This window comes from Chiloscyllium plagiosum, unplaced genomic scaffold (assembly GCF_037043375.1).
Source record: "Chiloscyllium plagiosum isolate Xiang-an unplaced genomic scaffold, Cpla_swu_hap1 HiC_scaffold_5, whole genome shotgun sequence".
Taxonomy (NCBI): Eukaryota; Metazoa; Chordata; class Chondrichthyes; order Orectolobiformes; family Hemiscylliidae; genus Chiloscyllium; species Chiloscyllium plagiosum.
The window spans coordinates 26,365,880-26,391,497 of NW_028270143.1; the positions used below are offsets into that span (position 1 = coordinate 26,365,880).

General features: G+C 43.4%; 1 protein-coding gene across 6 annotated transcripts in view; it reads left to right on the plus strand.

The window, feature by feature from the left end:
* The first annotated feature begins 10,140 nt into the window (after positions 1-10,140).
* LOC122549745 (zinc finger protein 385D-like) overlaps positions 10,141-25,618 on the plus strand; it is a 1,031,183-nt gene continuing 1,015,705 nt past the window's right edge. For 2 of the 6 annotated variants that reach the window (XM_087987037.1, XM_087987040.1), the window contains exon 1: positions 10,141-10,267. In XM_087987037.1, the coding sequence (XP_087843163.1) occupies positions 10,252-10,267 (16 nt within the window). In that variant the 5' untranslated portion in view covers positions 10,141-10,251. The remainder of the gene's footprint in view (positions 10,268-25,618) is intronic. The other 4 variants (XM_087987039.1, XM_043689687.2, XM_043689686.2 and 1 more) reach the window with 4 other exon arrangements.

Sequence of the window (25,618 nt, forward strand, 5' to 3'; positions counted from 1 at the left end):
TTCCAAGATGATATGTTGTCTCCCCGATGCCAGAGTCATAGATGTCTGAGTGGGTATAGGACATCCTGGAATGGGAAGGCAAACAGGCAGTCTTTGTCCATATCGACACAAATGACATAGATGGGAAGAGTGGCAAGGTCCTGCAACAATAATTCAGGGAGTTAGGAAGTAAACTAAAAAGCAGGACCTCTAGGGTAGTAATCCCAAGATTACTCCCTGTCCGATATGCTACTGAGGATAGGAATAGAGACAAAGTACAAGTGAGCACATGGCTAAAGAGCTGGAGTAAAGGGGGGGCTTCAGATATGTGGATCATTAGGATGCATTGCAGGAAGATGGGACCTGTGCAAGAAGGACGGGTTGCTCCTAAACTGGCAGGGCACCAATATCCTGGCAGGGAGGGCTGATAGTGCCACTTGGGAGGGCTGAAGCAGAATGTGGCAGGGGATGGCTACTGGAACAGCAGATCCGTAAGAAAAGATACTGGGGAAGAGTTGTTTCTCAGGCAAATATAGCTAAGATGACAAGCAGTCAGGAGAGGTTGCTGAGCTCAGTGGAATTTTATTTGCTTCAATGCAGGAAGTATAACAGGTAAGACTGATGAACTTAGAGCTTGGATTAATTCAAGCAGTTATGATGTTATTGCTATCACAGAGACATGGCTAAAAGGTCAGGATCTGCAGCTTAATGTTCCAGAATATTAATGTTTTCAACGAGACAGAAGTGGAAGCAAAAGAGGTGGGGAGAAATTGCATGACCAGTTAGGGAACATATCACAGTTGTGTTGAGGGAGGGATATTACAGTAAGGCATTATGGGTAGAGCTCAGGAATAGGAAGGGTGCAATCACAATGCTGGGATTGTACTACAGACCTCCCAGTTGCCAACAGATGTTATCTAGTCAGATTTTGGAAAAATGTGAAAATAACAAGGTTGTTTTGGTGGGTGATTTTAACTTGCCCCACATCTACCTGGACTCGCTTAGTGTCAGGGGTTTGGATGCGAGTAATGTATTCGGTGTATCCAGGAGGAATTTTTGAAATAGTATGCGGATACGCCAATGAGAAAGGGGCCATACTGGACCAGGTATTGGGAAATGAGCCAAGCCAGGTGCTCAAAGTTTCAGTGGGGGAGCATTTTGTGAACAGTGACCATAATTCCATATGTTTTCTGATACTTATGGATAAAGACAAGGGTGGACCTTGGATGAAGATGTTAAATTTGGCGAAAGCCAACTATAAACAAATAAGACAAGAACTGGAGAATGTGGATGGAGATAAATCCACATCTGACATGTGGGAGTCTTTTCAGGGTCAGAGTGCTGGACAGGCATGTTCCTGTGAAAATGAAGGACAGGAATGGTGGGATTCAGGAACCTTGGATAACAGGGGCAATTATCAACTTTGTCACAAAAATAATAGGGAAGCATACCTAAGGTCAAGGCACAAGAATATAAACAAAGTTGAAAGGAGCTCAAACGGAATGTTGGGAGGGCTAAGAAAGGGCTTGAAACTTCAAAGGGAGTTTGCCAGGTTGGGGAGTCCAAAACTAGAGGGCATAAGTTTAAGGCGAGATGAGAAAGATTAAAAAAAAAAGACCTAAGAGGCAACCTTTTCACGCAAAGGGAGGTGTGTGTATGGAATGAACTGCCGTAGGAACTGGTGGAGTATGGTTCAATAACAATATTTATGAGGCATCTACATGGGTATATGAATAGGAAGGATTTAGAGGGAAATAGGCCAAATTCTGGCAAATGGGACAAGATTAATCTCAAGTATCTGGTCAGCACAGATGAGTTGGACTAAAGGGTCTGTTTCTGTGCTGTACATCTCTATGGCTCGAAAGAAAGGAAGGTGATCATGGTAAATTTTGAAGAGAATTCTGAACAATTTTCATAGCAATCAATTAAATTAAGATAACGGTGAAATCATTTTCAATACTTTCAAGGAAATGTATTTGATTTTACAGATTATTTCATCAACTAAAAGCAACAATTTCTTGAGTACGTAATAGTGGAATGGGTTCTTATGACACAGTAATAGTGTCACTGTCTGAGTCAGAAGGTCCAGTTTAAAATCTTACCTGCTCCAGGGGCTTATTATAAATGTCTGAGCAGGCTGATTAAAGTAGTTCTAACATCAGATTGAAAATCAGGTGAATCAAATAACAGGCATGTGATAGACTCATTAGATTACCCCTCAACAATGAACATGAAGATGATTCTTAGGTTATTTACAACTAGAATATTCTATCCCAATTTCAACAGTTATCTTTTTCAGAGGGATTTCACACAGTTACAAACTGAAGCATGAGTTTTTGTTCAAAACATTCTTCCAAAATTAATTATCTTTGAAACTTTTGCTTCAAAATGGTGCCCAATAATTTTACAATTTTTTTTGTCGATTATGCATATACTAACCAATTTGAAACAGCAGAAGCTTTGATTGGAATTTTAAGACACTGGACAATGTTGACAGGTAGCAACACCCTGCTTGAACAACACTCATTATCATCCCTGCAGAAACTACCATATTGATGATGTGATCCTTATCATCAAATCACACCTTGATCACTTTGTCGTTCTTCTCCTCCTCCAACGATCTCAATTTGCTCCACTCTATAATATACTCCTTCATAACTGCTTAAGTTTCTCAACAAGATATTCCCTTTACTTCAACTTCTGCACTGAATTAGGTTAAAAATCACACAACACCAGGTTATAGTCCAACAGGTTTAATTGAAAGCACTAGCTTTCAGAACGCCACTCCTTCATCAGGTGGTTGGAGCCACGCTCCGAAAGCTAGTGTGCTTCCAATTAAACCTGTTGGACTATTAGATTACTTACAGTGTGGAAACAGGCCCTTCGGCCCAACAAGTCCACACCGACCCGCCGAAGTGCAACCCAACCATACCCCTACATTTACCCCTTACCTAACACTACAGGCAATTTAGCATGGCCAATTCACCTGACCTGCACATTTTTGGACTGTGGGAGGAAACCGGAGCACCCGGAGGAAACCCACGCAGACACGGGGAGAATGTGCAAACTCCACACAGTCAGCCGCCTGAGTTGGGAATTGAACCCGGATCTCTGGCGCTGTGAGGCAGCAGTGCTAACCACTGTGCCACCGTGCCGCCCCACTATAACCCGGTGTTGTGTGATTTTTAACTTTGTATACCCCAGTCCAACACCAGTATCTCCAAATCATGCACTGAATTACTCCTTTTACTTGTAATTCTCTGTAACTGCAGTTGGAATTAAAATACGATTTTTTAAAAAATGGGTTCAACGTAAGATTTTCCAGCGCCACCCTTTTCGACTGATTCTTCAGCATCTGCAGTCCTCACTTTCTCCACAAGTATGGCAAAGTAGTTCTGCAAGGTACATTTTAGCAGGCATTGAACCTTAAACACTGAAAGACTCTATTTCATCAGACATGACTAGGGAGGAACCTTATACACTAAGACCTTGAGAACAAACTACAGTAAGTACAGATTCTTGTATTGAGGTAAAAAAAAATCTAGAATGAAAAATTGTTTGTTATAGCATATAAAGGTTGATAATTTTCCATACGTATCACACAGACAAATTCCATGCATTGCTCTGATTGAAGAACATGTGAACATGCATGTACATCCTTGGGGTGTTAAAATTGTGTTTCTGGGGACGAGGCAGTCATTGAAATTTGGTAACAGTAGGTGGGAGCAAAAATTCTCAACCTATTCATTTTTTGATTCTTTCATCAGGCTGTTGTTTATTTTAAGGGATTCCTGAAGAAGTAAACCAAAAGGATTCTTGGCTAAAAGCTTTGTTACCTTTCGTATGATGAAGAAATGGTCCACAGATCTTTAGACAGCATCGAGATGGCTACCTCCTATTTATCTTCCAGAGCAGACATTGCCGCAGATATTTGGAAACAAACAGGTTTCTTCCCCAGTTTCCATTTTCAGAGAGATAAGCAGTAAGGGAGCATCCACAAGGCTTGAATCATCTGAACATGCCACTAAATATAGTATGGATTATCGCAGTGGCATGAATTTCGGGTGTGCTTGTGCTTGGCTTGGTGAGCACCAAGTTGCAGAATCCAGCAGGAAAACAAGCCCAATTGCTTGTTTCTGAATATTTCCAGTAGAGAGGGTTGTGCATTATATTTGCATTTGATCAATTTGGATTCATATGATAGGGTACTGTGGATTTTCAATTCACTGGAATTGCCACAAAAGATCCATTGTCATAATTTTGAACCCCAAACACCAGACAGATTTCAATGTATTATTCAGAGAGTAAATTGTCTACCATTCATCTATATTCTTTCTTCAATTAACACATTAACATTGATCCTTTATTTGTAGAATGCAGAGTTGACTGAATTCCATGTAATAGGCACTGCAAAAGTCAATGAACAAAAAGAAGTTATTTGAACAAAATAAACAAAGTTTGTCTGGTGTTTTCATTTTGTGACCTTAATTTTTATTTGTATCATAAAATGGTTAAAAGCTCTGAAGGAGGCCATTCAGCTTAATGTAGCTATGGTACCTCACTGGAGAACAAGAACAACTGAGCTAGTCCCACACTTGTAGCTATTCCCCAAATGTTTCTCTTCTGGTGCCTCTTCAATTTCCTTTTGAAACACACAAATGTCTGTGCTTCCAGCACGTTCTCATGGAATCAGCAACTGCTAAGTTGACAGTGAGCTTGGCCTAGCAGTAAAAGATGGCACTTGAGGATTAGTGACTTCATTATTGGTTGGGTAAGGCATTGGCGGTGGCAAAATGGAGTTCGAAGGACATCATGGTGACATCAAGGTGAGCCCAGTGGCTAGACATGTGACTCTGATGTTGGGCGGTTTGGTAAAGGTGGTGGTGAGATGGTGGCAGGGAAGAATCAGCTCAGCAGCGAAAGATGACATTTGAAGAATGGTGAACTTGATGTTGGTTAGATCCAATGTAGATAGCAGCACAGGTGCTGATGATGAACTGGCTCTTTAAACTATATACTTTTGTTTTTTTCTTGTGGTAGTGGTGGTGGCACATGGCGACAATGGAAAAGCTTTCCTTTTCTATAATAATGGTTTTCTCACTGCATAAAATATACAAATCACATTATTATTCCTCATTCTAACAACTCCGCGCAAAAAGGGTGTTTTCTTAAGTTGCCATTAGTTCCTTTGCAAATCACTTAAATTGGTGTCCTCTGGTTCTTGGCCCATGCACCAATAGAAACAATTGCTCGATTAACTCTTGTTGAAACTAACTTAGTTTTCTACATGTGGAACAAATCTCCTTTCAACTTCATCCTGTAAAGGAGAACAATGCCAGATTCCCTAATTTTAATCAAGTGACTGAAATTCCTCATTCCTGGAACCAATTTTGTAAATTCCTTAGGATTTCTCTCTAAAGCCTTCACATCCTTTCTAAATTGCAGAGTTCAGAATAGAATGCAATATTCTAGTTGAGGCCAAACCATAGTTTTATAAAGGCTGATTGTAATTTCCTTGTGGAAACATACCGATTAAGAGAATTCTGAACACAGAAACTCTTCCCTCACACTGTCACTTGCACTATTACGACCCAAATATATATTAGGAATTGAAGTTTCCCATTATAACTACATTACAGCTTTATACCTCTTTGCATTTTCACAGTAAAATTTACTCCACTATCTTTCCAATCCATGATTGTCTTTTTGAATACACCTTGTTTGTGTGCCATCTCTATTGCTTCTTAATTTAATTCAAATAGATTCTGGTTAATGAATTGAAACAACCTGATGCTTTAACTATCTGTCATAGTCACCCCATTCTGCTTTCTTTGCTGTTTTATCTTTCTTGAATATTTTATGCCAGGTTTCCATTATTGCCACAGCATGTTATTCTAAGTGCCTATTTGCACCCGCAGCTCATGGACATCAGTTAACGTGCTTCATGAATTTAAATCCAGCGCACAGCAATCCTAACTTCGAAATTATTACATAGCCATGTATTCTGACACCAGAATACACTAATTATTATTCAAACATTCTTCAGGTTTTGGCAGTCTCATCTCTCCCAGAACCAGTCTCAATGTTTCAGGAATCAAAAACTTTTCCACCTGCAATATCTCTCTAATTATGCATTCATCAGTTCCATCCTGCTGGGTCTACATTCTCCAATGCTTACAGAAACATAGGACTTAGGGGCAGGGATAGACCATTTGGCCCTTTGAACTTGGTCCACCATTCAATAATATCATAGTTGATTTAGTTGTGGTTCCATGTCCACTTTCCTGCCTGCATCTTGTCTATCAAAATTTATCTAACCCAGCTTTGAATAAAATTTAAAAATCCAGTCTCTTATCTTCTGGGGAATAGAAGTATATCTGGATATTACATGTGGATATAACAACCTTCAAAACAAAATTTCCACCTGCCTTAATGGAGAAAATCTAATATTCTAATTTTAGACTCTGCAAAAGTAGAGTCAGTATATCAAGATTTTATGTGTTCAACAAGATCACCTCTTATTCTTTGAGACTCCGATGTGTATAGACTTGTCCTATTCAACCTTTCTTCATTAAGTAACCCTTTCATCCCTGAAAAAGGGTCATGAGAACTGCTTCTAAAGAAATTATATCTTTATTTCAAATAAGATGACCAGGCTGTCAAAAACACTCCAGGTGTGGTCTCAACAACACCTGACAAAACTGCAATAAAACTTCCAGATTCCATTCACCTTGCTGTAAGCAACAACATTCCATTTACCTAACCAATATAAAGGCAAGATGGTGAGTGATTGGTAGCAGATAAAGGGAGGCAATATCACTCTCTAGTAATCCAGAACTTCTAGTAATCCTATCATGGCGGATGGTGATATTTGAATTCGATTTAAAAAAATCTAGAAGAAAGGCTGGTCTAATGATAACCATGCAACTATTACTGATTGTTAATAAACCAGATGGGTGTTTATAATGTCCTTTTTAGAGAAGAAAATCTCTGTTAAACATCCAAGTCCAAAACCATGCTAATGCGATTTACTCGTAATTGCCTAGAGAAAGGTTAGGGGTGGGACCACCCTCACCATATGAGCAAATACATAAAAAAAAGTTTAAATGTAAAGTAGGTATTTTGACTCTGACTGATCAAGAAATGAAGCAGAGATTGACTGTCAGATGTGGAGTTGGAACGGGTTCAATATATGTATATGCTGTCTGCGAATAAAAGGGCTCTATGTATAAATACATGTAGTTTGCAATATTCTAAAATTAATTGTCACTATAATTCCTAACGAGATTATTTAGTAAGTATTGTCTAATTATGGAATCACATACAATGTTGGACATTGTGGATTGTGTTTTGAGAGTATGAGTTGGTTGGATATAATTAGTATCTTATTTATTGCAAACAGCCAAAGCAATTTGTTGTTTGATCAGATCTGTCAGCCTTTAGATCTATTATATGAATTGCAAAGTGCATGACAAAAAGCTTGAATAAAATGTGTACGTTTACAGCAATACTTAATCTCTGCATGACCAAATAACTAGTTGTATACCTGAGACAAATGTCACATTTGTTTTTTTGTTTGAATCCTTGGTCTTTGACACTCATTCTGCTGTTCCTGTCCACTTCCTTTTTCATGTCCATGACTTTCTGGCACATCCTCCCAAATCTACTCCATCTCCTGTTAACTTCCCACGGTTTGCTCCATCCTCTCCCTGTTACTTGGTGCTGATGTTTTTACCTTTAGTCTTCAACACCGTTTTTCCCAAGGCTCACTCACATTCGGTGGATATCTGCTGACAAGAAGCTGCTGTTTATAATGTAGATACAGGTCCGTCCACTTTTTATTAACTTTGCAAACGGTTAACAACACATGACGAGTTTTATGACTCGTGTATGTATTTGGTTGGCCAGCGGACACTCTATCGTTTCCTTCTGTTTACTGTATAGTCAATAAAATAGAGTCATAGAGATGTACAGCACAGAAACAGCCTCTTCAGTCCAACTCGTCCAGGCCGACCAGAAATCCCAACCCAATCCAGTCCCACCTGCCAGCACCCGGCCCATATCCCTCCAAACCCTTCCTATTCATATATCCACCCAAATGTTGCAACTGTACCAGCCTCCACCACATCCTCTGGCAGCTCATTCCATACACACATCCTCTGCGTGAAAAAGTTGTGTCTTATACCTTTTATATCTTTCCCCTCTAACCTTAAACCTATGCCCTCTAGTTCTTGACTTCCACTACAAGTTTTGTTTTGCTTTTTCTTTCTGTCTAATTCCAACCCAGACCATTTTGTGACAATTTGACCTGAAAAATTTGAAAACTCCTGTGCAGTTTTCTTCTCGACAGTCAGGTGTTTAAACTGAAATGCCCCCTTCTCTCCACAGCCTGCCATTCCTAAAAATGTCCAGACAGAAGGCAGGTACGAAAGAAAAGTGCAGGGTGAAATCGATCGTCCACTTTATCGTGCTATGGGGAAATGCCCGATAATTATCATATCTTTGGGTGTTTCACATCCACCTTTGTGAAGTTTGCCACCTTGATACACTGGTCGGGGCTGCTTCGCACTTACCTACACCATAACCAACACGCACCTGCAAACAACTTTAACTTGCACTTTTGGAGATCCACTGAACAGTCTCTGACCAAAATTAAAATCCTGAGTTTCTTACTCTTCTGGTGGCAAAAAGAAGCTGGCATGCTCTGCCCTCTACATCAGGCTTCAGAATAACTACAGGATGCGTGGACAGGCACAAAAATTACAATGAATGTGAAATAAAAAACAGGACGTACTGGGGCAAAATAAGTTCAGCAGGTTTGGTGGCATCTGTGGAGAGACAGCAGAGTTAACACTGGCTCCAAGGATTCTTCTTCAGAACAAAGTTAAAAATCACACAACACCAGGTTATAGTCCAACAGGTTTAATTGGAAGCACTAGCTTTCGGAACGTCGCTCCTTCATTTTCTGTCATCACCTTATGAAGGAGCGACACTCCGAAAGCTAGAGCTTCCAATTAAACCTGTTGGAGTAGAACCTGGTGTTGTGTGATTTTTAACTTTGTACACCCCCAGTCCAACACCGGCTCCTCCAAATCATGTCTTCAGAACAACTCATCTTAACACTGCTTCCACATTTCTCACAAATCCTGGAATATAATTCCACACACACATCTGTGTAGGAGAACATTTACCTCAAAGCAACTCCAGAAGACGGTTTTCGCCGTTTTGAACTCTCAATTAGAGAGAGCTGAGGAGTTGATTTGTCTCCGGAATTTTCACAATTACAGCGCAGTTCGAGAGAGGCTGCTCGATACTGTTAGAAACGAAAATCGCTTCTCAATAATCGCTCTAGACAAATTCAGGAAAACAAAGTTTTATTAACAAGTCAAGTCTGCAGAGTCGGGCACCCTTAAAGAAAAGGCGCGCTGAGGCTTACAAAGTCTCCATTATTTATAGGACAAGTCCCTCCTCTCCTTGGCTCCAACAAGCCATGAGGTTCACATTCTTAAAAACATCATTATTTTTATCACAAAGTCTGCAACAAAAGGCTCCAGAGTCTCCAAAGTTTGTTGTTTTTCTCACCCTGTAGTCTTATCAGTCAAAAGCTTTAATCTTGAAACAGATGTCTCAAGTCGCACTCCCATCCTGGAGTCTTATCAGCGAAGGACTCATCCTTCTCTGCTGTGTGAATGGCTGCATTAATCAAGAGCCTGCTCGCTTTCACTATAGCTCACAAATTGTCAGCATTCTGCACAATTTAAACTACTCTACTTTTGAGTATATAAAATGGTTGTTAGAAAAGAAACAAAGGTTTTGTCTTTTATTATAGATCAGTCTGTGGTCCAGGCACATCTTAAAGTTTAAACCGAAATTACCTCTTACAATACCGAGGGCACGGGATAAAACGGAAGTCGGCACCTCCACCAGTACTTTACCACATTTAGCTGCCTGTGCCGCACACCATCTCTCCAGCAGTTGAATTAGGGTGATCCATCTTCTCTTTCTATTTGCTCTCGCCGGTGAATGTTGCTGAGTTGAGAGAGTTACAGTCTCTGTCCTGGGCGCCCGGCTGATGGACAGCCCGAGGAGCAGCGCGCGCGTGCGCGTGTGTATGCTCCCGCCGCTCGGCGTCTCCATCCCACACACCCGGACAGCTCCCAGTCTCCCGTACACCTTCTGAAACACTGTTGGGAGCTGGTGGCGCACTCCGCCTGCTCTTCCTAACGGCTATCATGAACTCCTGTCTTGGAAAAGTGCCGAGTTTGAGCGGCAATGGAGAAGCTCTCAGGTCGGTGACTTCGGTGAATTGCATTTCACATTTTGTTTATCTTTGCTCACACAAATATCTTAAGCAAAGCTTCTGTGCTATGCTTTGAAGCAAAATGTCTCATTGCACCGTCCAATTAATTATGCCCTCCAAATGGCATTTTGCGACATCGATCAATTGTATAAATTGGTAATTTATTGTCAGTCCCATCGACCATTTTTCATGGACCATGTTCTATTGGCGCCATCCGGTGAAGAACTGAAAGTTATAATTTATTTTTCTGTTCTAAACAACTTTTAATTGATGCATGGGAACGCGAGGAAACAATAAATACGAAACAATATTGTACTGCAAACTTACTTTTTCATTATCTGTAATTTACAAAATAATGATTATTTGCCGAAAAAGATTTGCAACAAAGGTGATAAACCGCAGGAGTGGCGTTTGTGTATTTTGGAGGACGCCTTTTACATTTTTAGTGTTAATTTCGGTTATTCTGGGTAACCTTGTTTTATTTAATTGACAATCGTATTCTTTGAATTAAGATAAAAACAAATGAACGTTTCGAGTGCTGCGACCCTTCGACAACACCAGTTTCTGTTTTTGTTTCAGATCTCCAGTGTCCACAGGTCTTTATGTTAATCAAGTATTTAAGCCCTTTAAATTTTCATAGATGTTTCTATTTCCAAAGCTATAACAACATGTGTTTATATATCGATTTAAAGGCAAAATATTGCTGATGCAATTAAAGGAAACAGACACTGAGAATGCTGGAGAAACTTAAGAGGTCTGGCAGCATCTGTAGAGAGGGAAAGGCAGTTGTGGGCCTCACAGCGTCAGACACCCGGGTTCAATTACCGCCTCAGGCGACTGACTGTGTGGAGTTTGCACGTTCTCCCCGTGTCTGCGTGGGTTTCCTCCCACCATCCAAAGATGTGCAGGGTCAAGGTGAATTGGCCATACTAAATTGCCTGTAGTGTTAGGTAAGGGGTAAATGTAGGGGTATGGGTGGGTTTCGCTTTGGCGGGTCGGTGTGGACTTGTTGGGCCGAAGGGCCTGTTTCCACACTGTAATCTAATCTAATCTAATTAATATTTGGAGACCTGCAATGAAGTGTCATTTTCTACAGATACTGCCAGTCCTGGTAAGTTTCTCCATCGTTCTATGTTTGTTTATTGATATATCACCTGTTTGCAAAACCTCCCAAAATTCTTCTCTGGATCATTCCAAAACAATCTTTGGCATCAAATGCATAAAGAGCTGTGCAGATGAGTAAACTGAGTGGTTTAGTACCTTGAGTTAAGGCCTTGGCAATTCAGTGAACACTTATCATTGCACAACAATAATGCAGGTTTTGAAAAATTGGATGGTAGCTGAATAGTGGGAACAATTTTTAGCTGTTTTTGAATTACAATTACACAGTTGCATTTTTTAATTGAGCTGCTGATGATCTGATGTTTGATTTGGTAGAGACAACAGTTGCAAAAATATTGAGTATGTGTTACACTTTCCAGTTTAAACTATTGTTGTTACTATTCATCATGTATTTAGAATTTACAATAATATTCTGTAAATACAATGGTGCAAATACCAAGATGTGAGCTTAATTACAAACATACAAATGCACAGCAAAATTTTGAAGACTTCTGAGGAAATACCAGAAAGTTTATTTCAAAGTCAAAGAACAAAGTGAGTGTTTTTTATTGTGGGGGTTGGGGCTAGTGAATTCATTTTCCTATTGTCGTGTTCAAGTAGGGAGCTGGTAACTGAATGCAGTCTGATCTTTTACGAGATAAAATGAATGCAGTGCAGCCTGCTGGCCACCCAGCCTGATGTCAGATTTTGAAGATCAACATGAAATTGTTTAAAAAAAACAGAGAGGTTTTAAAAGTTTGATCTTGACTTATTGTTTTGCACTGTGTTGATAAACTGCTCAACATATTTCAGGATAATTGTTAGATTATTGTGATTTTGACAAATTATAACACAATGGAAGGTTGGAAACAATCTATGCTGTTTGTGAAGGAAAGTAGCTTTGGGAAGTAATTGAATGGCTGAACATTAAATAAACCTGAAGGTGAGTGATGTTTCAACTCCATAATTGTTGAGATCTTTACAGATCATAAAAATGACAAGAATGAAAAAGGAACCTCAGTGATCAATGCCTCTGGGTGAATTACTTGCTTTTTTTTGCAACAAAATAACTATGTATATGTCACTCATTCATCAACATTTGAGTACAGCATGTTTATTTCTCTGCAATTGACATACTACAATCAATCTTTAACATTGTAATACTTTATTGATATTAATGTGAGAAATAATGTTTGGCTACTGTAACAATATAAATTACTCTTTGGAATGTGAGATGTAGATCTTTCTCCCCAGTCAATTGTGTTGTACCTGGGAGCACAGATTTATGATGGGCTCATGTCATAGAGTAGACGTTGTGTGTTGGAAGGGCCTTGTAGAATGTCGGTTGTATGATAGCCCCTGTGATACAACTTCTTCCACTATTTGCTACCTTTGTGTACTGGTAGGATTAAAATGATATCTTCAAAACAGATCATTTAAGGGTTAATTGGACATGACAATGAGCATCTGAAGACAAGTGGAAAATTATTGGTTTAATGGGAGACAGCAGTTGTTGTTGTGGCTTTTGGGGAACCAAGTAAGACAGCCACCTGGAGGATGGTTTTCTACACAACAGAATGTCTGGACAAGTACTGAAAGCACATGGTATAGTATTAATATCAGGGCTTCTGCAGCATTTGGTTGGACTCCACCTCAGAATGTGATTGTGACTGGTGCCAGGAAACCAGAGTTCTCCAGACCAGCCATTGTAAAGCGAGCTCCCATATGGGAAGGAGGCAGTGAGACTCATTGTTAGACATGTTCAACAAGTCCAATGTAGCTGCAGCTGACAGATGCACTCATTAGTTTGCATATGTTTCTAATATGTCTTAAGTAGATTGTTACTATCATTCACTATTTTGATATGTATTTACTGCTATATATACATATTTATTTACTGTTTATGTATATATCTACTGCTTGATATATGCTTATTTCTTAATATATTAATTTACTGTTCAAAATATTAATCACAGCTTAGTAAAAACTACCAATAAACTTGTTAATTAGAATCATTTAACTTGTAGAACATATTGTTACATCCTACCAAATTCACCATTGAACCATAACACTTTGTGTTATGCCTGTTTAGTAATGGCCACATTTGTACTCCACTAATCTATGGGTAGGTTTTACTCTGCTCACTTTTTAACTCTTTAAGTTCCTTTACCACTTGGAGTAAGGAGTACAAAGCATTCATATTCATGCTTTCTAATATAATAGGGAGAATGCTGAATGCCCAGAATACTGCAAGATATACCATTGTCCATGTGAATTCATGGTGAGAAATAAAAGCTGTACTTATACCATGATTTAGAGCACTAAAATACTAACTTTCTGAAGTATCATTTGGCTCTGATTCAAGAATGCTAGCTAGTTTTGGGGGAGCGGGTCGGGGAGGTGGGATTCTAAATTAGGGGAATAAATCATATCCTTTGCAATCAGGATTGAGAATCCCAAAATTAATGTCAAAGTAAAACAGCTGAAAAATAATCTGGAATGGGATGATTCAATTGTTGTATTTCACATTAGAAACAAAGCCTAGAAAAGGTTACAGCAAACCTCTTACTAGGGAAATATCAGGAGGGAGGAGATAAATTGAAAAACCGAACCTTGTGAATAATAACTATTAATTAAGCCATGTGCAACCTGGCATGGGGGCAAACAAAATAGGAAACTCATGGCGAGAAGAGTGATGAGGGAAGGAGTGGTCCAATTTCATGGGCCACTGACTGCAGTACTGAGGCTGAAACGAACTGTACCATTGTGACAAGTTGCATCTGAACTGGGTTGGGACCAAGGTCTAAGTTATAAGGTTAACAAGGACTGTAAATCAGCCTTTAATAACATGGGGGAAGCTGATAGAAATGGAAGAAAATTAAAATCGTCAGGTAATGTGAGTAAAGGAAGGAATGAAAATAACCGGAATGCCAGAAATTAGATAGTCACAGATCACAAAAAAAGCTACTAAAATCAAAGAGATAGAAATGATAAATGAAGCTATTTAAAGTGTTGATATATATACCACATATTAATCATGTAGTATTCAAAACAATAATGCTGTCAGTTTAACCACAATTTGTAGAGGAGATTCTGATGCAGTAAGAATGTATGAAACACAGCAAATGGAAAATAAAAATATTTTAATGCGTATCGAGGGAGGAGAAGAGAGCTAGTGTAGCTGTACAAGTTAAAGATGACATAATGGCTGTAGAAGAAAGGATGGAAATAGCAGAAAGGTAGATACAGAATTCCTATAGATGGAGATACTAATAATAAAGGTGTATAAGAGACCACAAAATAGTGGAAGGGAATTGGAGAAAGAGCTAGATCAATAAATCTGTTGTGATTAACAAGTACATAGTAATAACTGATGATTTTAACTACTCCTGAAATAAATTGGCAGAAGCAGCTTGAAGAGAAGATGGAATTGAATTTTTAATCTTTTACTGTTTTTACTTTATCTCTCAGTATATAAGAAACTCAATAGTAATAGGTGACCATTGGATCTTTATAATGGGTAATGAATTAGAAGAAACAAAAGTATTTGCAGTAGTGATCACAATTTTGTAAAATTCAAGATCAGGCTTGGGGATGACTGAATAGGAGGAAGATGAAGGATTAGATTTGAAATAAAGAAAAAAATCTGAGGAGGTGAGAGTGTAGCCAAAGGAAGTAACTAAGAAAATCTTGTAAAATAGAGCAACAGAAACTGTGAAATCTTTGTGTCATCACTAAAGTTGAATGTAAATAGATTCCACTCAAGTGAGGTGGCCCCAGTTGGTGACCCTGCCCTGCCCTGCCCCCAACAATGATTGCACCACCCCATCATTCTGCCATTTTTAATACATTGAAAAGAAAGTCTGACAACTCCTGCCTGCCTGTTATATGTTGTGGGCAGTATGCCAATAGGGAGGAGAAAGTGAGGACTGCAGGTGCTGGAGATCAGAGCTGAAAATGTGTTGCTGGAAAAGCGCAGCAGGTCAGGCAGCATCCAAGGAACAGGAGAATCGACGTTTCGGGTATAAGCCCTTCTTCAGGAATGAGGAAAGTGTGTCCAGCAGGCTAAGATAAAAGGTAGGGAGGAGGGACTTGGGGGAGGGGCGTTGGAAATGCGATAGGTGGAAGGAGGTCAAAGTGAGGGTTATAGGCTGGAGTAGGGTGGGGGCGGAGAGGTCAGGAAGAAGATTGCAGGTTAGGAAGGCGGTGCTGAGTTCGATGGATTTGACTGAGACAAGGTGGGGGGAGGGGAAATGGGGAAACTGGAGAAATCTGAGTTCATCTCTTGTGGTTGGAGGGTTCCTAGGCAGAAGATGAGGCGCTCTTCCTCCAACCGTCGTGTTGCTATGGTCTGGCGATGGAGGAGTCCAAGGACCTGCATGTCCTTGGTGGAGTGGGAGGGGGAGTTGAAGTGTTGAGCCACAGGGTGGTTGGGTTGGTCGGTCCGGGTGTCCCAGAGGTGTACTCTGAAACGTTCCGCAAGTAGGCGGCCTGTCTCCCCAATATAGAGGAGGCCACATTGGGTGCAGCGGATGCAATAGATGATGTGTGTGGAGGTGCAGGCGAATTTGTGGCGGATATGGAAGTATCCCTTGGGGCCTTGGAGGGAAGTAAGGGGGGAGGTGTGGGCGCAAGTTTTGCATTTCTTGCGGTTGCAGGGGAAGGTGCCGGGAGTGGAGGTTGGGTTGGTGGGGGTGTGGACCTGACGAGGGAGTCACGGAGGGAATGGTCTTTTCAGAACGCTGATAGGGGAGGGGAGGGAAATATATCCCTGGTGGTGGGGTCCGTTTGGAGGTGGCGGAAATGACGGCGGATGATACGCTGTACATGGAGGTTGGTGGGGTGGTAGGTGAGGACCAATGGGGTTCTGTCCTGGTGGTGATTGGAGGGGCGGGGCTCAAGGGCAGAGGAGCGGGAAGTGGAAGAGATGCGATGGAGGGTAACGTCGACCACGTCTGGGGGGAAATTGCGGTCCTTGAAGAAGGAGGCCACCTGGGTTGTACGGATTTGGAACTGGTCCTCCTGGGAGCAGATGCGGCAGAGACGAAGGAATTGGGAATATGGGATGGCGTTTTTACAGGGGGCAGGGTGGGAGGAGGTGTACTCTAGGTAGCTGTGGGAGTCGGTCGGTTTATAGTAAATGTCTGTGTTGATTCAGTCGCCCGAGATAGAAATGGAAAGGTCGAGGAAGGGGAGGGAGAAGTCTGAGACGGTCCAGGTGAATTTGAGGTTGGGGTGTAAGGTGTTGGTAAAGTGGATGAACTGTTCAACCTCCTCGTGGGAGCACAAGGCAGCGCCGATACAGTCATCGATGTAGCGGAGGAAAAGGTGCGGAAGATGGACTGTTCCACATATCCTACAAAGAGGCAGGCATAGCTGGGGCCCATGCGGGTGCCCATGGCTACTCCTTTGGTTTGGAGGAAGTGGGAGGATTGGAAAGAGAAGTTGTTCAGGGTGAGGACCAATTCAGTCAGTCGAAGGAGGGTGTCAGTGGAAGGGTACTGGTTGGTATGGCGGGAAAAGAAGAAGCGGAGGGCTTTGAGTCCTTCGTGTTGGGGGATGGAGGTGTACAGGGACTGGATGTCCATGGTGAAGATAAGGCATTGGGGACCGGGGAAGCGAAAATCATGGAGGAGGTGGAGGCGTGGGTGGTGTCCCGAACGTAGGTGGGGAGTTCTTGGACTAAGGGGGACAAGACCGTGTCGAGGTATGCAGAGATGAGTTTGGTGGGGCAGGAGCAGGCTGAGACAATGGGTCGGTTGGGGTAGTCAGGTTTGTGGATTTTGGGCAGGAGGTAGAAACGGGCGGTGCGGGGTTGTGGGACTGAGGTTGGAGGCAGTGGATGGGAGATCCCCTGAGGTGATGAGGTTATGGATGGTCTGGGAGATGATGGTTTGGTGGTGGGAGGTGGGGTCATGGTCAAGGGGGCAGTAGGAGGAGGTGTCCGTGAGCTGGCGTTTGGCCTCAGCGGTGTAAAGGTCGGTGTGCCAAACTACTACTGCGCCTCCCTTGTCTGCCAGTTTGATAGTGAGGTTGGGGTTGGAACGGAGGGAGTGGATGGCTGCACGTTCTGAAGGTGAGAGGTTGGAGTGGGTGAGAGGGATGGAGAGGTTGAGGCGTTTAATGTCGCGGCGGCAGTTGGCTATGAAGAGATTGATGGCAGGTAAGAGGCCAGCATGGGGTGTCCAGGTGGATGGGGTGTGTTGGAGGCGGGAGAAGGGGTCGTCAGAGGGTGGGCGAGAATCCTGGTTGAAGAAGTAGGCGCAGAGGTGAAGGCGGCGGAAGAATTGTTCGATGTCACGCCGCGTGTTGAACTCATTAATCTGGGAGCGTAGGGGAATGAAGGTGAGGCCCGACCTATACACCGCTGAGGCTAAACGCCAGCTCGCGGACACCTCCTCCTACTGCCCCCTTGACCATGACCCCACCTCCCATCACCAAACCATCATCTCCCCCCAGACCATCCATAACCTCATCATTTCAGGGGATCTCCCATCCACCGCCTCCAACCTCATAGTCCCACAACCCCGCACCGCCGTTTTTACCTCCTGCCCAAAATCCACAAACCTGACTGCCCCGGCCGACCCATTGTCTCAGCCTGCTCCTGCCCCACCAAACTCATCTCTGCATACCTCGACACGGTCCTGTCCCCCTTAGTCCAAGAACTCCCCACCTACGTTCGGGACACCACCCACGCCCTCCACCTCCTCCACGATTTTCGCTTCCCCGGTCCCCAACGCCTTATCTTCACCATGGACATCCAGTCCCTGTACACCTCCATCCCCCATCACAAAGGACTCAAAGCCCTCCGCTTCTTCCTTTCCCGCCGTACCAACCAGTACCTTTCCACTGACACCCTCCTTCGACTAACTAAATTGGTCCTCACCCTGAACAACTACTCTTTCCAATCCTCCCACTTCCTCCAAACCAAAGGAGTAGCCATGGGCACCCGCATGGGCCCCAGTTATGCCTGCCTCTTTGTAGGATATGTGGAACAGTCCATCTTCCGCAGTTACACTGGCACACCCCCCCCCCCATCTTTTCCTCTGCTGCCTCATGCCTCGTGCTCCCATGAGGAGGTTGAACAGTTCATCCACTTTACCAACACCTTACACCCCAACCTCAAATTCACCTGGACCGTCTCAGACTTCTCCCTCCCCTTCCTTGACCTTTCGATTTCTATCTCGGGCGACCGAATCAACACGGACATTTACTATAAACCGACCGACTCCCACAGCTGCCTGAGACTACACCTCCTCCCACCCTGCCCCCTGTAAAAACGCCATCCCATATTCCCAATTCCTTCGTCTCTGCCGCATCTGCTCCCAGGAGGACCAGTTCCAATCCATACAACCAGATGGCCTCCTTCTTCAAGGACCGCAATTTCCCCCCAGACGTGGTCGACGATACTCTCCACCACATCTCTTCCACTTCCCGCTCCTCTGCCCTTGAGCCCCGCCCCTCCAACCGCCACCAGGACAGAACCCCATTGGTCCTCACCTACCACCCCACCAACCTCCATGTACAGCGTATCATCCGCCGTCATTTCCGCCACCTCCAAACGGACCCCACCACCAGGGATATATTTCCCTCCCCTCCCCAATCAGCGTTCCGAAAAGACCATTCCCTCAGTGACTCCCTCGTCAGGTCCACACCCCCCACCAACCCAACCTCCACTCCCGGCACCTTCCCCTGCAACCGCAAGAAATGCAAAACTTGCGCCAACACCTCCCCCCTTACTTCCCTCCAAGGCCCCAAGGGATACTTCCATATCCGCCACAAATTCGCCTGCACCTCCACACACATCATCTATTGCATCCGCTGACCCGATGTGGCCTCCTCTATATTGGGGAGACAGGCCGCCTACTTGCGGAACGTTTCAGAGAACACCTCTGGGACACCCGGACCGACCAACCCAACCACCCTGTGGCTCAACACTTCAACTCCCCTTCCCACTCCACCAAGGACATGCAGGTCCTTGGACTCCTCCATCGCCAGACCATAGCAACACGACGGTTGGAGGAAGAGCGCCTCATCTTCCGCCTAGGAACCCTCCAACCACAAGGGATGAACTCAGATTTCTCCAGTTTCCTCATTTCCCCTCCCCCCACCTTGTCTTAGTCAAATCCCTCGAACTCAGCACCGCCTTCCTAACCTGCAATCTTCTTCCTGACCTCTCCGCCCCCACCCCACTCCGGCCTATAACCCTCACCTTGACCTCTTTCCACCTATCGCATTTCCAACGCCCCTCCCCCAAGTCCCTCCCCCCTACCTTTTATCTTAGCCTGCTGGACACACTTTCCACATTCCTGAAGAAGGACTTATACCCGAAACGTCGATTCTCCTGTTCCTTGGATGCTGCCTGACTTGCTGCGCTTTTCCAGCAACACATTTTCAGTATGGCAATGGGGTCAACTATGCTTCTCACCAGCTCAGTTGACTCTTAATTGTTCAGTTACATATGGTATGTGGGCTATCAATATTGGCAGGTTGCAGGAAAAGTTGCGAGATCTGTTTTCAAACAAAATACGGGATTCTTGTTGTTTTTTATAAAAATAGAAGTGATCCTAATTCTTTATAAAACACTGGTTAGACCTGAAGCATAACAGGCAATTCTAGACACTGTGTTTTAACAAGGATATTAAGGTTTCAGAAAGGATATGAGAAATCTACCAGAATGGTACCAGGGATGAGGAACTTCCGTTATGTGAAAAGATTGGAGAAACTGGAGTTGTTCTCTTCAGAACAGGAAATGTAATTGAAATATGGGTGTTCAACTTCATGAAGAGTTTGGGTCGTGTAAATAAGGACAGTTTGTTTCCGTGGCAGAATGTTGGGTAACCAAATATATTGATTTTAGGATAATCTTACAAAAGAACTAGAGGGAACTTGACTATGCACTGAGTTGTTGTGATGTGCAAGAGACTCTTCAAAAGGATGGTGGAAACAGATTCTGTAGTCACTTTCAGAAAGTTATTTGATTAATACTTGAAGGGCAAACAATAACAGACTATGGAGTTAGAATAAGAATAGTACTAGTTGAATCGATCTACCAAAGTGATAATGGGCATTATGGGCTAAATGGCCTCTGTGCTGTAATATTCCATGATTCTATATCTTTATGTATTGACAATTACATGGCATCACTTACAAGCTGGTGCTGTTCAGTGAAATAAAAACATTGATTTGCTATTAGATCATCGACTATCTACTCCGTTCTAATCTTAAACATTTGTGGTACTGATCTTTATAATAAACAGAAGTACAGTTGAGGGAACCATCCACTGGAGCTACATGAAGCGGCTGTAAGAAAATTGGATACTAATTGCTCATGTCCAAAAGTGGACTAAACTGCTTCATCTGTTGACAGCTGCTTTCCTCATGATCTTCACTTGAGGGGAGATAAAACAGCAAGAGGCCATTAGCTATATTAATGAGAGAATACTAAATATTACCACCATTAGGGTGGTCTGGTGCCTCAGTGGGTAGCAGCCATTCTCAGAATCCGAAGCTCTATGTACAAGCACTTCAGACTTTTTGGCCATGACATGGCAAGATGATGACAATGGTGATACAATGACATCAAAGGAAATGTTAATGCCCTGAGGGTGGATTAAGATCTCACCACAAAAGCAAGAAATAATAAAGTTATGATGCACTCATATAGGGGCCTGAACAACATGGGTCGTGGCAAGGCTTGTATCAACATCGTGCGAAAAGTCTGGCGAAGCCATCTTGACCTTGAGAGCAATTTGTGGCAGTTTTTATTGATCTGCTGGGCATCAACATATGTTTCTTGCTAGGCAGTAGTTAGTTGTCTATTAAGGGAGAGTATTGCTCTTAACAACCTTACTACTGCAGCACATCTCACCTTATTAATATGTAGCTTTCTAGCAATCCAAACCTACTGATCGAACTAGATGCTGTACATTTTCAACATGGAAGTCAGAGTGGGTACCTGATGACTTCATCTAGCTGCTTGCTTCAAAGAACCTCATTCTTGAACACAGGGCACCAACATCGCAGGGCATACTCCACGGACATTGACATCTGATATGTGCTAACCTCCAAGAACACTCTTGGCACACGACCAACTCACTGAACATTTCTGAATTCAGGCTGCGTTATAATGCAGCTGCAAGGACACTTTGGGCTCAGGGACACCCACCTTGCTTGCTGATGGGACCAGGCTGCATTTCTGACCTGCTTGCGCACTCAGTCTGACTCTACTTAAATGCTCATAGTATCCGTGCCTTGCATTGCCTTGTCTTTCCTTTGTGCACTTTCCTCCCACAGCCAGAGATACCAGGTTCACAATTTTGCTCTATTGCCTTGCATTTTATGCAGACACCAAAGATGTGAAGGATCTTATAGTTATCAGCAGTCCTCAGTCAAGAGAAATAGCATTTACTTGGCGGATTTTGACACAATAAGTCAAGGGCAGCCTCCGACACCAGTCCACGTATGTAGACATTGTCAGTCAGCTGCTAGGGGCAGCCAGAGTTGAGATCCTTTTCACATAAGGGGTGACAAGCTGCATATTGGGCAGTACACCATCTCTCTTGAGTCTTGCTGTTCTGTTGTGCACTACTGGAATGAAAAAAAGGCAGGTAATAAGAGTGATGAAAGTGAGTGGCACAGCTGTCACTGTTGCTGCAGGTAGGAGGTGTCCCAGGTGAATAAGTAGGCAATGCAGAGGTCATGCAGGGTGGATGGTGTCAGAGGTTGGGTTGCTGACAGTGAGTGAGAAAACATTTTACTGGCATTAATGAGCGTGATAGAGCATGAGCCTTGGTGGGAAGCGGGTACAGGAGCAGAGATCTAGGGAATGTGAGGGATCAGAGAGAAGATGGTGGCACTTGTGCTGATGGAGTCATTGACCTCCTTCCTGCATTGCTATGCGTTCCTGCAGATGGTTGAGGATATATTGACCAGGCCTACTCTGGGGGAAGAGAACATCTGCAACACCAAGTCCAACAGGGTCTCCAGGTCCCAGCTCAGAAATCAGGATGTAAAAATTATCTTCCCTGCCATGTTTGAGGTTCCGGCCAAGGATTCCAGACTGTTACACAACAATCTTTTGGACCAACCAGTCTGAGTACACAGTGGTGAGTTCCTCCAGGAAAGACAAGCAGTGAGATGAAACTAGAATTGGGTGAAGGGTGCCATAGGGCCAGGGTAATCCTTTAATAAGGCAGGCTTGGCACGAAATCTTGAGGCCTTGTAGCAAAGAAAACCTGCAAAAAACTTCATGCATATGGTAATTTTCCAAATAAAACATATGTTCATCACTGACAAAGGGATGAAACCTAACAATTATTGATTCTCATGAACCCCTATCCATTTAACTAATATCCTTTTAGAGAGTAAAATCTTTCACTTTCCGTGGTTACGTTAGAGCCCGGGTGTCCTTGGAGAAGGAGCACACGGTGTCGACCAACACCCTGGAGTTGTTCAGGGAGAGGTGGGCGCTGCAAGGAGTGGAGTGCATTATTTCTCCCTCCAACTCAAAAAGAAATAAAATCTTTCACTTTTACTGCTGGGGGGGGATGACCTACCAGAGGAAAGCCATAGCAGTCAGTTCTCTGGCACTGAGCCTGACACTGTGGCAAAGAAGGGAAGGGGGCGGAATAGAAAAGTACTCGTGGTTGGGGACTCAATAGTTAGGGGAATCGACAGGAGATTTTGTGGTCAGGATTGGGATTCCCGGAAGGTATGTTGCCTCCGTGGTGCCAGGGTTCGGGACGTTTCTGATCGGGTGTATAAGGTTCTAAAAGGCGAGGGTGAACAGCCAGAAATTGTGTTACATATTGGCACTAATGATATAACCAGGAAAAGGAACGAGGATATAAAAAGTGATTTCAGGGAGTTAGGATGGAAGCTGCAAAGCAGGACGAACAGAGTAGTGTTCTCTAGATTACTACCGGTGCCACGAGATAGCGAGGCGAGGAACACGGAATGGGCGCAGTTTAACACGTGGCTGCGCAGCTGGTGTAGGAGGGAGGGCTTCAGATATGTAGATAATTGGGATGCCTTCTGGGGAAGGTGGGACCTGTACAAGAAGGACGGGTTGCATCTGAACTGGAAGGGGACCAATGTCCTGGGTGGAAGGTTTGCTCGAGTAGTTCAAGAGGGTTTAAACTAGTATGGCAGGGGGGTGGGAACCTGAGCTGTATACCGGAGGTGAGAGTTGATGGAGATGAGGCAATAGCATGAGGTAGACCAGCTAGTGGGAAGGATTTTCCTGGGAAGGAACCAAGGTATCAGTTAAAGTGTGTTTGCTTTAATGCAAGGAGTATCAGGAATAAAAGTGATGAACTTAGAGCATAGATCAGTACCTAGTGCTATGATGTTGTGGCCATAACAGAGACATGAGTTTCTCAGGGGCAGGAATGGTTGCTGGATATTCCAGGGTTTAGAGCATTTAAAAAGAATAGTGAGGGGGGAAAAAGAGGAGGGGGTGTAGCACTACTAATCAGAGAGGGTATCACAGCTACAGAAGCTTCCATTGTCGAAGAAGATCTGCCTACCGAGTCAGTATGGGTGGAAATTAGGAATAGCAAGGGAGCAGTCACCTCGTTAGGGGTTTACTACAGGCCCCCTAATAGCAGCAGGGAGATGGAAGAAAGCATAGGTCGGCAGATTTTGGAAAAGTGTGGACGTAGTAGGGTTGTTGTAATGGGTGACTTTAACTTTCCCAATATTGTTTGGAACCTCCTTCGAGCAGAAGATTTGAATGGAGCTGTTTTTGTAACGTGTGTTCAGGAGGGTTTCCTAACTGAGTACATTGACAGGCCGACGAGGGGAGAGGCCACTCTAGACTTGGTGCTTGGAAATGAGCCGGGGCAGGTATCAGATCTTGTGGTGGGAGAGCTTTTTGGTGATAGTGACCACAACTGCCTCACATTCTACAGAGCTATGGAGAAGGAGAGGATTAGGCAAAATGGGAGGATATTTAATTGGGGAAGAGGAAACTATGATGTGATTAGGCATGAGTTAGGAAGTATGGATTGGGAGCAATTGTTCCATGGTAAAGGCACTATAGACATGTGGAGACTGTTTAAGGAACAGTTGTTGCAAGTGATGAATAAATATGTCCCTCTGAGACAGGCAAGAAGTGGTAAGATAAAGGAACCTTGGATGACGAGAGTGGAGAAGCTTCTCGTCAAAAGGAAAAAGGTAGCTTACATAAGGTGGAGGAAGCTAGGGTCAAGCTCAGCTCTAGAGGATTACAGGCAGGTGAGGAAGGAGCTCAAAAATGGTCTGAGGAGAGCCAGGAGGGGGCATGAGAAAGGCATGGCAGAATGGATTAGGGAGAACAAACAGGCATTTTACACTTATGTGAGGAATAAGAGAATGGTCAAAGAAAGAGTAGGGCCAATCAGGGATAGCATAGGGAATTTGTGTGTGGAGTGTGAGGAGGTGGGGGAAGCCCTAAATGAGTTTTTTGCTTCTGTCTTTACGAAAGAAACAAACTTTGTAGTGACCTTGTTGGGTGTTTACTATAGGCCCCCCAATAGCAGCAGAGATGTGGAGAAACAGATTGGGAAACAGATTTTGGAAAGGTGCAGAAGCCACAGGGTCGTAGTCATGGGCGACTTCAACTTCCCAAATATTGATTGGAAGCTCTTTAGATAAAGTAGATTGGATGGGGCGGTGTTTGTGCAGTGTGTCCAGGAAGCTTTTCTAACGCAGTATGTAGATTGTCCAACCAGAGGGGAGGCCATATTGGATTTGGTACTCGGTAATGAACCGGGACAAGTGGTGGGCTTGTTAGTGGGTGAACATTTTGGTGATGGTGACCACAATTCTGTGACTTTCACCTTGGTTATGGAGAGAGATAGGTGCGCACAACAAGGTAGATTTTATAATTGGGGGAAGGGAAATTACGATGCTGTAAGGCAGGATTTGAGGAGCATACGTTGGGAGCATAGGCTGTCAGGGAAGGATGTGGTGGAAATGTGGAACTTTCTCAAAGAGCAGATACGACGTGTCCATGATATGTATGTACCTATCAGGCAGGAAAGAAATGGTCGTGTGAGGGAGCCTTGGTTGACGAGAGAGGTTGAATGTCTGGTAAAGAGGAAGAAGGAGGCTTATATAAGGTTGAGGAAACAGGATTCAGACAGAGCAGTGGAGGGATACAGGATAGCCAGAAGGGACCTGAAGAAAGGGATTAGGAGAGCTAAGAGAGGGCATGAAAAATCGTTGGCGGATAGGATCAAGGATAACCCCAAG